The sequence below is a fragment of the Anoplophora glabripennis genome, unplaced genomic scaffold (assembly GCF_000390285.2).
Source record: "Anoplophora glabripennis isolate ALB-LARVAE unplaced genomic scaffold, Agla_2.0 scaffold712, whole genome shotgun sequence".
Taxonomy (NCBI): Eukaryota; Metazoa; Arthropoda; class Insecta; order Coleoptera; family Cerambycidae; genus Anoplophora; species Anoplophora glabripennis.
In genome coordinates, this window is record NW_019416960.1 from 127,736 (window position 1) to 140,870 (window position 13,135).

Here is a 13,135-nt window from a genome sequence, read left to right on the forward strand (position 1 = left end):
TAACTACTTTTTAAGTTACAAAAAAAAATGTCAAAAAAATTAAAACTGAAAATTTTATGTTCGTGTTAAATTTCAGAAAAACAAATTAAACTACTATTAATTGCACACTCTTACCTGAATTATAGACATCAATGTTGACCCCGGATATTTTGAGTTTAACTTCTATAGGAATTCTTAAATGGTACAATTATTTCTAAATGAACCACTGCAGTGTAAAAAGCAAAGTAACTTTGAACAATTTAATTTGTACAAGACAACATCACAGGTCTCAAAAAAATGTAATTTTCTTTTTTTTCCAATGTATCATAACTTAAGTTTACTTTATTTTTTCCCAATTAATTTCTATTACATACAACTTTATATCTAAAATATTTTTATTTCATGCAGGTTCCTCTTTTACGGGAGGTTCTTCCTCTTCTTGCTTTACGTCATCATCCATTGCCTCGTCTTTACTATTTTCATGCAACAAAACATATTCCCTTGAACTGTACCCAAATTTTATCACATCTTTCTCAAATAATTCGACGTATTTTTTGGATTCAATTTTCTTATTATTGATAAAAGTTCCATTTGCTGATTCCAAGTCAATGAGATACGGACGTACCCTTTTACCTGGAACAAATAATCTTAAAAAATGTTTTAACTTTTAGTTAGAAGTTAATTATTTATTGCTTAAAACCACCAGATTGTTTTAATTAACACAATATTCTGTTATAAGGAACAATTCATTAATAATGCTGAATAATAATACAACTTAGTGTAGTGTAATAACATTACGATTATAAAAAACATCCAATTTTAACAACTACGATTTTTACCTGGAGCGCTTCGGATTTTTTTACTTTATTTATTTCAATTTATAAAACAATTTGTAGACCAATTTTAGACTATGATATGTGTTATAATGCACAATTTTTAAAAGACCGGTCTATGGAATGCTAGTTCTAACTTTATTTAAATGAAGAACAATAATGTTTTATAGATATTCAATTGTTTATGAACGTCATTTTTCAATACTGCTTTACTATATCCGTGCTGATATATGTTGTTGATGAAACAACTTGTGCATGTCATTGTGCAAAGTTTTAAAGTACACTTTTATTTGGTAAATTACACATGTCCATTAATGAATTATGACTAGAAAGAATATTCATAGGTGTCCTATTATTGTACTGTAGCAAGTAATATAATAGCAAAAAAAAAATGGAAAGTAAGAAAGGCAAAACCATCAGAACAGCATGAGTGAAATAATTATAAACAATAATAAATATGTGCAAGTTGATAGTACAGTATCTAAACCATCATCAATGAGTAATAAAAAAAAATGCAAGTAATTGAAATGTTTTCATTGAGAACTATAAACTCTAACAAAAATTGGTTATCCCACAAACTCTCTTTTTAATCGTATAATTGTATAATAGACAACAGTGTATATATTAGGTCTGAGAGAAAGGCGTTTTTCCAGATAGATGGCAAATAACTCACGAACCACGACCCAGCGAGACCAACAAATGCTCGTTGGAAAGGTGACACTTTGAGTGTATAAACATCGAAATTGGTTGTGACTGAAAAGTTGTCTGTATTATGTGTAAAAATGGGGAAAATGATAATGAAAAATTGCGTTATATTTTACAATATTATTACTACAAAGGAAAGAAAGCTGTGCAGGCTTATGATGAAATTTGTAAAATGTACGGTGAAGGTACTTTACCAAAATCTACCAGCAAAAATGGCTCGCTCGCCTTCATTCTGGTAATTTTCATGTGAAAGACTGTTCCAGTCAGTGAAAAAGCTGATGAAATTCTTAAAAAAGTCCAGCAAGATAAGCATATCAGCAATGTCGATATTGGTATGAGGCTAGACATTGACCAGAAAACTGTTTTAAACCATTTACACAAAGCTGGCTACAAACAGAAGCTCGATGTATGGTGCCTCATGAGTTGTGCGCAAAAAACATGTTAGATCGAATTAATATCTGCGATGAGCTGCTGAAACGCAATGATATCAAGCCATTTTTTAATTGTGTCATAACGAGTGATGAAAAATGGGTAACGTACAACAATCGGAAGCATTACAGATCGTGGAGAAGGAATGGCGAGCCATCAAATGCGGTTGCCAATTGATATCGAAAAATGTGATGCTGCATGTGTGGTGGGACTGAAAGGAAATGGTTTACCATGGGCTACTTCCAGTTGGTCAAACAATTGATTCTCTACTCTACAGTGAATAACTGGAGAAATGACGCCAAATTGAAAGAAAACGGCCCAGATTGAACAACGCCCGACCACGTCTTTGATGACTCATCAAAAATTATGAAAGCTTAGTTGGGAACTTTTGATGAAGCCACCGTATAGTCTAGATATAGCACCTGCTGACTATCATTTGTTCCGATCTCTGCAGAAGTCTCTCAATGGAATTAAGCTGGCTTCAAAAGAAGCGTATGAAAACCACTGGATTATTTTTCAACGATAAACCACAGAAGTTCTTCACCGATGGCATCATAGCTGTATCCGAAAAATGACGAACATTGTCAATAATAATTTTTCACATTATAAAAAAACTAGTTGAATTTTACTAAAAAAATGCCTCAAACTTTTTCCCAGACCCAATTAATCTATGCAGATGATCTATGAGAAGACCAAAATCCAACCCAATCAAAATAAACTATAAAACTTCAAATTAATTAGTAAAATGCCCTTCAAGAAATTCCACACTCTCTCAGAGAGCTAACCACCGTAAAGTTGATATTTTTATTTTTTCTTTAATTTTTAAACTTTTGTGAAATAGACGTGCTTAAAAATGTAAATAATACTGTAAAATATTATATAAGACAGGCTGGAGGATCTCAATCCATAAAAAGCTATTGTTATTTATAATTTACATACTCCTTGATTAAACACATTTTCCAAACTATTGGAAAGATGCACAGAATGTTATGCGTGACTTAGTTTAGTTCTCCTGAATTTGATAGTTTATATACGCTGCACTTAAAACATAATAATTATTTGAAAAACGTTCATCTACCTGCACTTCCATCATCCCGGGTGAAGGGGACCAACCGATACTGAAGAACTGCATGTTGTTTTGAGCAAGAGGGGTGATCTACCGGCAAGTCAACTACTTTTCTCTCTCTGCCAATAAGATATGCACTTTCTCTGTGTATATACAATGTCTGTAAGGCTTTTTCTCCTTTGAACGGATACAGTCTCCATCTTCTCCTAGGTTTTCTAGCTTCAGGTGGTTCACTATACTTGATAACAATGCCCTTGTAAGTATTAGTTTCTTCTGTGAGTTTTCCAGAAAGGCTAAAGTTTGGCTTTTCCTTCTGTTGGGGTTCCTTTTTTTCATACTTCGTACCCTCTTGTTTACCCCATTTAGCGTTGGCATGATCGAAAGAACTGCTCCTCCTCCTAATTTAAATTGATTTAAATATAAAGAATATAAACATAGCTTATGTACTCTTACCGATTTCCATAACGATAATTATCTCTCCTATCCCTTCCTCTATTTTTATAATCATTGTTATCATCTCTATACTCCTTTGTATCCCCCTGATCTCTAAAAGATCTTCTGTCGTCCCTCCTATAATCACCTCTTTTATTTCGATGTCGGTCTTCTTGTCTGTCTTTATTATTATAATCTCTCCGACTTCGATCCCTGTCATCATGTCTGTCTTTGTCATAATCTCTCCTACTATGTGACTCTTCAACATCTCTATCTCTTGATTTTGCTCGATCTTTATCAGGTGATTTATGCCTATGCTTGTTCTCTCTATGCCGTTCCTCATCTTTAAGTTTTTCGTAACGGTCCTTTTCTTTGTATTTATTATCAGAGCTTCTATCTACATTTTCTTGCTTTCTATTCTTCTGCCTAACAAAAAAATTTAATATAAATTTGTAAAGGTCCTGTTGTGTTTTAATTATAAAACATGTATGGGTGACATAATTAAGTATACACAAATGAGACATCTCTGTGAATATTCTTTTTCTCATCTCCATTTTTGTTAATCTTTTGCAATCCCACCCATCTTTCACTGAATAATTACACAAAAAGTCAGTTTATTTGCTTTTCAATCTGCAAAAAATATTCTTAAATAACAAGAAAATTATTTGTAGGAATATGACTTCGGAACACTATATTTAGAAAATGAAATCTCACAAAAAAAAAAAGGAGAAATTCATCACTTACTTTTTTGTTACCTCCGCGTCAGAATAATCTGAAGATCTTCTTCGTTTTGACTTAGAATATTTTTCGTCGCTTTCCTCTGAACTGGAATGTTGGCTTTTTGAAATTTTCTTTTTATTGCTGGACTCGCTAGACGATGAACTAGCTTCACTGTCCGATGAACTTGAATCAGATTCATGTTTTTTCTTATGCTTATGTGAACCCATTTATATTTCAGATTACAAAATAATAGAGAAAGCTAAGAAGGTTATGTTTTGACGTTTAACGATTTAACCACAAAACAAATAAATAGTTTTAAGCACAAAACATGTTTTAAGTTTGTCGACGCCATAAGTTGTTTTCCAATTGTCAAGTGTTCTACTGTTCTACTCCTTAAATATTCTAAACTTAAACAATTGAAACACCTCCGAGAGAAACACGTAAGTATTTAAATAATTTTCAAGTACTTCCTTTTGATATTATGTACCAAGTTAAAAGCCAAAGCCTAATATAAATATTAAATTTCACTTATTAGCTGCTTTCCAATTAATAAAGAATGTACTTCCTTCGGAAGCAGTTCAAGAACACTTCAGGAACAGTTCCCTGGCAATTGGATTGCAAAAAGTGAAATTGTAGTACTCCAGTAGTACTTAAGGAGCGCTTCGTTTGCCTACTGAAAACTTATATTTAACGAACAGTGGCACAAAAAAATAATTAACCATAGTGAAACAATTAAAAAATTCTAACTCCACATAGATAGTGTGAAAACATGTGAAAACAATACAGTAAAAATTGTTGAGTGAGGGGGCAGAGCAAAACAGAAACTGTTTTCCAATTGTCATGGAACTGCTCCTGAACTGCCACTGTTCTACTCTTAAATACTTAAACAATTGGAATACTTCCGAGAGGAACACATAAAAGCATTTAATATTTTTCAAATAATTGCTTTTATTATTATGAGCCAAAAACCAAACCTAAATATAAATTTTACTTGTTAAAGCATAACTGCACAAATAATCCATGGCCACAAATAATCTTCTTTATAAAACAGAGTATAAAACTTTAAGGAATAGGTGGTATGTACGTGAAGAGCATGGCAAAACTGACAAGAACACTTTAGGCGGAAAGTGTCCAGTTTATTGAAACGCAAAAAGTCTTCGAGCTACCGGAGGTAACCTACTAACAACTGCGGGAGTGCGCGTCGTTATTTTTGGCGATGTTGGTGGTCTAAAATGATTTGAGACCGAGGTGGACTATCCCTCTTTTTCCTGCTTCATTGCTGTAGACCTAGTACAGTATAGTGCCTATCTAACCTATTTATAAAAAATGGACCCAAGTTTAATTTTTTACGTCGCTTTAAGTGACTGCGCAGAGACCATGCGCAAGTAGGGGAACATCAAAAGCTGAAAGCTAAGCTGGGCTTGTTGGTGAACGTGAACGGGCTGGGCTTGCTATTGCGCATAGATCACGCTGTCCCTTTACTGGGCTTTTAGAGCAGTTGGGTTGTGGTCCTAGATAAATGATACTATAGATAGGAAACTTGAACAGATTTCGTGGCTCAGACTAATAAAGTTATTACTCGTTTCGTGGTCACTAACAGCGCTAACTGTTGACACTTTCTCCAACTTCTATTCCTTTCCTTGTCTAGGAATTATCGGTAATACAGTAAGTTAAATTACCTTTAGTCAGTAAAAGATGCAAGCGCCATCTAGTTGTACGCTCTACAACTATATACCTACCTACTCAATATTTGTTTTAGGTATTCTGCCGCCGCTAAATTTAAAATTACATAACAAATCTCACCCTACACAGATCACTCAGAAATTGATTTTGTAAAATAATTTTCACGTAGATAATTTTTTTTGTCNTCCACATAGGTAGTGTGAAAACATGTGAAAACAATACAGTAAAAATTGTTGAGTGAGGGGGCAGAGCAAAACAGAAACTGTTTTCCAATTGTCATGGAACTGCTCCTGAACTGCCACTGTTCTACTCTTAAATACTTAAACAATTGGAATACTTCCGAGAGGAACACATAAAAGCATTTAATATTTTTCAAATAATTGTTTTTATTATTATGAGCCAAAAACCAAACCTAAATATAAATTTTACTTGTTAAAGCATAACTGCACAAATAATCTATGGCCACAAATAATCTTCTTTATAAAACAGAGTATAAAACTTTAAGGAATAGGTGGTATGTACGTGAAGAGCATGGCAAAACTGACAAGAACACTTTAGGCGGAAAGTGTCCAGTTTATTGAAACGCAAAAAGTCTTCGAGCTACCGGAGGTGGTATAAAATGATTTGAGACCGAGGTGGACTATCCCTCTTTTTCCTGCTTCATTGCTGTAGACCTAGTACAGTATAGTGCCTATCTAACCTATTTATAAAAAATGGACCCAAGTTTAATTTTTTACGTCGCTTTAAGTGACTGCGCAGAGACCATGCGCAAGTAGGGAACCTCAAAAGCTAAAAGCTAAGCTGGGCTTTTTGGTGAACGTGAACTAGGGGCTGGGCTTGCTGCGTCCCTTTACTGGGCTTTTAGAGCAGTTGGGTTGTGGTCCACAAAAGAGGGGAAGTGAATATACTGTGCAGAGTAGAGACTCTATTAAATGTTTTGTGGCCTCCACCCTCCATATTCAAAACGTTGACTGAAATTATTGTTCCAGTTCAACATTCGATGATATGTGAATCACATATCATATAATTCAACAATTTTTTAAACTCCGTCTTTCAAAAAAAAATCTAATTTAAATGGGCCAATAAATACCTTTTTTAAAAATATATTTTCATTTATTCCTTCAGCAAGTTATTTGTTTATGTTTTGAATCCATCAATTTCATATTATAATAGTGTTATAAATATGCAAAAATAAAATTGTTGATCTTAAATATCTAGAGTTTGAACATATTTTAAACTTTTAATTATTAACAAGAGATATATGAAAATCTAAGGTCAAAAAACTTTATTATAAAATAAAACCATACAATACATAGTCACTAAATAAATGATAATTTATTCATAGTTTATCAGTTGCAATACGTTACACTAAAGTCTATCGAATGCATTGCTTCAATGCACTTGGTTTAGTTTTAATTTTCTCTGCATCCTTAGTCTTGGTCGGATTCTTGGTAAAACATTTCCACAGCCTTAAAGTTTCATCTGCCCCGGCAGACAGAATCGTCGTACCATCCGGAGACATTGCTAAATGCAATACTCTTGCCGTATGACCGGTAAGTTCTGCAATCTTTGTCATACTTGGATATTTCCAAATAATTAACTCGTTATTAGCAAACCCATGGCCGGATACCAACTCCTTATAATTCAGTGACCAGAGTAAGGCGCAAACCTGGGACTTTGTGTCTATGGCATTAACACAAGAACCTGTATTACAATTCCAAAATCTGATGTGGCGGTCTGCAGTTCCTCCACCACTTGCTAATATATGTGGTTGCCACGGGCACCACGCTAAAGCTTTAACAGCTGCTTGATGAGATGTAAACGTGTGTAAGGCCGCAGTTTGAGAATAGTGGCCTCCAGTAACCTAAAAAATGATTGTGCATTTTAAACATGTAATAGCGATTTCCATTGATGCACTGTGCGCATTCAGTGTATCTCCATCCTGTATTATCTACAGTGATAATAAAAGATTGAAATATACTCGGTGCGCACTCAGTGTGTCAATGCAAATCGCCTTAATAGAAAAATCGAATTTTACTTTTACGAGGATTGCCTTTTATATTTCGGGAATAGAGAACAAAAAAGAAATAAATCATCATAAACATATAAAATATTCTCCATGAAGATCACTATACTTCTGCATGCGTTTGAACAAATTTTCAAAACACTTTCCATTCCAGTCGAGGTACCTCCAAAACACGCACTTTGAATGCCTCGAAAAACGACCTTGTAATTTATTCTTGATGTGTGGGAATAAAAAAAGTCAGTAGATGTCAAATCAGGGCTGTACGGTGGGAAACTCGTCAATAATTATTAGACTTTTTCAGTCCTCAAAAAATATTTTGCTTGAGCCGATATGTGAGCTCACATCCCGATTTTGGCGGAACGTCCCGCTGTTTAACCCAAAATTAAATGTCCCGCGCGGGACATGCTCCCGCTCTCCTCTGAATGATTTTTTCCAGGTCTGTTATTAACGTCCTTTTTTTTTAGACATCGATATTTTTGAAGACGAGTGAGACCTTTTTTTTTTTTAGGCATCAATTATACAAACCCGTAGTACGTTCCGAATTTGGACAAAAGAATCCCGCTTTTTATTCAAAAAGTTTCAAAATCCCGCTTTGCGAAAAAAAAAATCTGGCAACGCTGGCTCACATTGACCTGGGGGAGAATAATGCGTTGATGGTTGATATTCTTTATTTTTTCTGAAGACTTGCAAACAAATGGTTGTGTACCAATCAGAATTGATCGTCCGACGTTGCACTAATGGTACAGTTATCACGTCTGGTTCTTCCAAAAAAACAGGTGACTATTTTCTTAGAAGTTCTTCGTGCACAAACAACTTTTGTTGGTTTCGGCTCATCTTGAAAGATCCATACAGTCGACTGCTGTTTACTCTTAGGCTCATATGTATAGATCCATGATTCGTCGCCTGTTACAATGGCATAGCAGTGTTTTGAAGAACAGCGATCATATTTTTTGAGCATTTCTTTCGACCAATGAGCGTTTGTCGAATTATGTGGGATCTAACGCAAATAAAATTTTTATCAGCCAAACGTTCATGCAATATTGAATGTATGCTGGTCCCAGTAATGCCGAAAGATGCCTCAAACTCACGATGTCACATGACGATCTTGCAATCACGCACAGCATCAATATTTTCTAGAACAACCGATTTTAGATGACCTTCACAAAATTCATCAGTGAGCGAAGCAGTGATGGTACTTCATCGCCACAAGCTGAATTAAGTACATTAATGCACTGTTGTTGAGATAATCCACGTTGAAAACTGTAAAAAATAACCACACGGAAATGTTCACTGCTTAATTTCGGTTTTTAGCCGAGATGAATTTTTCAAGCCACTGTAAACAACACAAATAATGCCTGTACATCAAAACATTCGAAGTATTCCGACAAAAAACTGAACTTTACCATAGAGACGTTGCTTGTCAGATGGCAGCAGCAGGATCGTCCATTCCCGAAATATAAAAGGCAGCATAATTTTAAACTTACCACTTGCCAAATGTTTAATACATTATCATTCCCTCCACTAGCTAAATATTTGCCATCAGTTGACCATTTTAGGCCACATACTTCTTGAGTATGTCCCGAGAGAGTGGCCACACCATGTTCTCTCTGACGTACATCATGATGAATAATTTGGCCACTACGACATCCGCTAGACAAAATATAGGAATTCCAAGACAACGATCCCACTCTAGCAGAATGGCCTTCCATAATCCTTAACTTCTTCGATCTGGAGCAGTCCCACAGTTCTACAGTACCTAATACATATATGTTTTTTAAATAATTACTGCTTCTCTTAAACTGCTAATATATTAAATTAATAATGTCGCTGAGTACCTACCATTAGTTGTTCCTACAGCTAAACAATGTCCCTCTTGAATCCAAGCCAACGAACATACATAGTCATTGCCTTCTAACTCCAAGAGTTGATCAATGTTGCCAGTACCTAAGGACAAAGCAATTATTAAATTTTTAATTTATAATGCTCATTTTTGATGCGTACCTGCGTTCCACAAATATACATGTGCTCCCAAAGCTGCGGCTAGTATATTATTTCCACTCCAATCCATTAAATTAAGATAATAATCATCCACAATATCTGGAGCATCAAGAATTCTATCTGGTGCCTGAGGTATATAACGACTACTACTTTTTACCGAAGCAGGAGTTTTAGTTTGTGTATAAATAACCCTCATAGGGTTTTGAAAACCCTCTGGTGCCGATGGAGCTTTATTTTTATATGTTAATATACGTTGATTATTAATATCAGCACCGTGTAGATTTTCAGACAATACTCTCTGTAATTCCTGATGTGTAGGACTGTCACTATGATTATTTTCATCCTGAGTAAGTTTGTAATGAGCCAAATCAAAATTACTAGCACTCCGTAAAGGGATAAATCGGTCACCACCAGGAGTTTTTGGTCCTTTGTTTGGTGTTGGGGTTCGGGATTTTTTGGAAGGCGTTTTAGAGGGCGTTTTATTTCTTTGGTAATCATTTTCATTACCTTTCGTCGGTGTTTTTGTTAAATTTAACACTGAAGATGACAAAGAGCGTAATTTCGATGAATTATTCAAACTAGAATTTGATGATGAACCACCTTCTTTTTTTCGTTGCCACCGCGGTGCAGGTCCTTTCACAGGACCTTCCATAGTCAGTAAACTATTAACGTCATTCCAAAACTTAAACTGGGACATATTAAAGTACCGTTTACTACCTAATTTGTTGTTGTCTTATGTGTTTTACGGCGTAGCCACAAATGATCTAATAAATATTTGACAATATACTAGGAAACGTACACAAGCATAAAGATAAACTTTTTTAAACAACACTAACAGAAATAATAGTAACTAGGTATCATTTAACAAGTATGAGTATAAAATCACACAACAAAGACACATGGGAATTTCCGTTGCAAATATATTATAGTTTTGAAATTTAAATTATAACGTATTTTTGTCAGTTTGTCACTAAAGGCAGTGACGCCAATCTAACAATTTAAAATTTATTGCTTAGGCAATCTGTCACGAAATAGATTGAACATTTGAAATTTAAATCGGGCAAATGTGTTCTTTTATAATTTTTTATAACGCTTAAAACAATTAAGAGCACTTCGACTAATTTACACTTGTGCAATCAGTGTTCGTTCACATTAGAGCATATAGTACATGACATGGAGGTAGCACGTTTACGGCGACAGTGTAGACGTGTAAGAGACAGAGATAGAGATAGTTTCAGTTCTTTCTGTCTCTCTCGCGCAAGCACGTGATTGGCTAACATAAGTCCTTTCAAGAATAATAATTATTGATATTGGGTGTATTCAATTCTCGAGCGAGCGGCCGAACTGAGCGCACGTGTTTATTGTGAAGTGAAGTGCATTGCAACGAGCAAGATCTACCTGCCTTTATTAAGGCTACCTGGAAAGAATCCCTTTCTTTCCTCCTAACCACCGACCTAATCCCCGGCTTAAGCATAGAGGCCGTCGGCATCTTTGTTACAGGTACCTGTGCCGGGGTTATGCCCAGGTAAGTTTTTACTTTATTTATCAGTTATTTGCATTATTTTAGAATACATTTCTCTAAAATTGCGACCCCAGACAAACAATATACTGTAACGTGAAATTTATTGATACTTTATTATTCAGTCATTTTAATGTTCCTCTTGTTAAATTGGTTGCCGTTCTTGGTTTGAGTTGACGTACTATCATTTCCAAGAAGATCTCTAGTGGAGTATGATTAAGATCAAGCCTCTACCGCCGTGTGTAGCGAGTGTCCGCGGGACGGCTTTGGTCACATGGCTCTTGCTTTTTCGCGGAAGGCAGAGAGGTTAGGCGTACGATTTGATGACTGGTGGGGAACGCGTTGTGAAAATCGGTGATTTTCTGGATCATCTCATTGTAGGATTAAGATTTTCAACTCGCGTAATATTTAGTTGGAGTGGTTATGTGGAATACAAGAAGTATTTTTGTTTGAAACATCCAANTATATTTCTTGGACTATACAAATAATATATACACATTAAATTATATAAAAAAAATATTTATATCTTAAAATTATTCTTGTATAAAATATTTATACATCTTAAAGCTATTCAACATTCATTCGTCTCACTTTTATTCGTCCACTCAAAGTTTTTAAAGCCTTTCCACTTTCATCCCTCTTTCGCACTTTATTATTAATTTCGGCTTGTATTGTCTGAATCTCCTCCTGCAATACCCGCATTTGCCCCCGTTTAACTGCGAGAGTTTCTCGCAGAACGCGGACTTCTTCCTCAGTTTGTTCCTCCCTACGACTGAGTTTTCCCAGTATCGGAGGAATGCTGAAATGACATCCGGTTCATCGGCCTGCGAGTACAGGATCGTTTCTTCTTCTTCCACTTGGGTTGCCGCAATTTCCTGGGGAACTTTCGGAGGTGGTGTTATGGAAACTTCTATGGATGCAACCACATCGTCAAACGTTGATATGATTTCCTGGGTTGGTGATCGGAGAATTGGCGGCTGTGGTGGTGGAGCTTCTGCTTGTGGCACCGTTACTTCAACCGCTGGTTGTTGCAACAACTGTTGCAACTGAATAAAAAGTCACTGATTGGGGACAAATCCATGATTGTGTTGTTCCCTATGTCCGACAATGCCCTTGACAAAATGTCATCGGATGGAATTATTGCATCCATAGCACTAGCAGCCGTCGTGGTATAACAACCTTGGCTGACAAACGGTTGTTGGAAATACTGAAGGTGCTGACGTTCCTCCGGCGTCACTTTTGGCATAGGTTTGCCAACACTTGTACTCTTTCTTCTAGAACTTGTTGTGGCTTTTTTTGGTATTGTACTTGATCGATCCATTTTTCTTTTTTTAAATACACAAAATTTACACTATTGTAGACGCTCACTGCAGGGTTGGCACACAACGAAATGTAATTCTTCACTTTGATCTCCTCTCATATATAGAAATAACACTGCAATTCAAATGCACCACGTCACAATGTCATTGTATGCACAACATTAAAACAACTATTTAATTTTAAGGTTAAATGCAATGTTTAAACGTAAATCAAGCGAATGGCGTCACATAATGTGATAATTTTTGGTCTTTTAAACTAGCTCAAGGTCACCACACCCTCATAAAATATTTATCCACACCGATACACATATTTCAAATTTAATTTCAAAGTTAACTACAATGTCAAAGTCAAATGAAGGTCATCTTCTCATGTAAAATTCCTCCTCTCTCACATACTATACAAATGTAATTTCAAGGTTCAAATTA

General features: G+C 35.4%; 2 protein-coding genes across 2 annotated transcripts; both read right to left on the bottom strand.

The window, feature by feature from the left end:
• Window positions 1–304: 304 nt before the first annotated feature.
• LOC108911442 (smad nuclear-interacting protein 1) lies at window positions 305–4,447 on the bottom strand. Its single transcript, XM_018716381.1, has 4 exons — window positions 4,189–4,447; window positions 3,466–3,870; window positions 3,025–3,410; window positions 305–612 (listed from the first exon to the last, which is right to left on the bottom strand). The coding sequence occupies exons 1-4, from the start codon at window positions 4,389–4,391 to the stop codon at window positions 380–382; spliced, it is 1,227 nt and encodes a 408-aa protein (XP_018571897.1). The 5' UTR covers window positions 4,392–4,447; the 3' UTR covers window positions 305–379.
• Window positions 4,448–7,166: 2,719 nt separating this feature from the next.
• On the bottom strand, window positions 7,167–10,768 carry LOC108911443 (cell division cycle protein 20 homolog). Its single transcript, XM_018716382.1, has 4 exons — window positions 9,875–10,768; window positions 9,713–9,817; window positions 9,358–9,629; window positions 7,167–7,711 (listed from the first exon to the last, which is right to left on the bottom strand). Exons 1-4 carry the CDS (start codon window positions 10,566–10,568, stop codon window positions 7,223–7,225), a joined length of 1,560 nt encoding a protein of 519 aa, XP_018571898.1. The 5' UTR covers window positions 10,569–10,768; the 3' UTR covers window positions 7,167–7,222.
• Window positions 10,769–13,135: the final 2,367 nt, after the last annotated feature.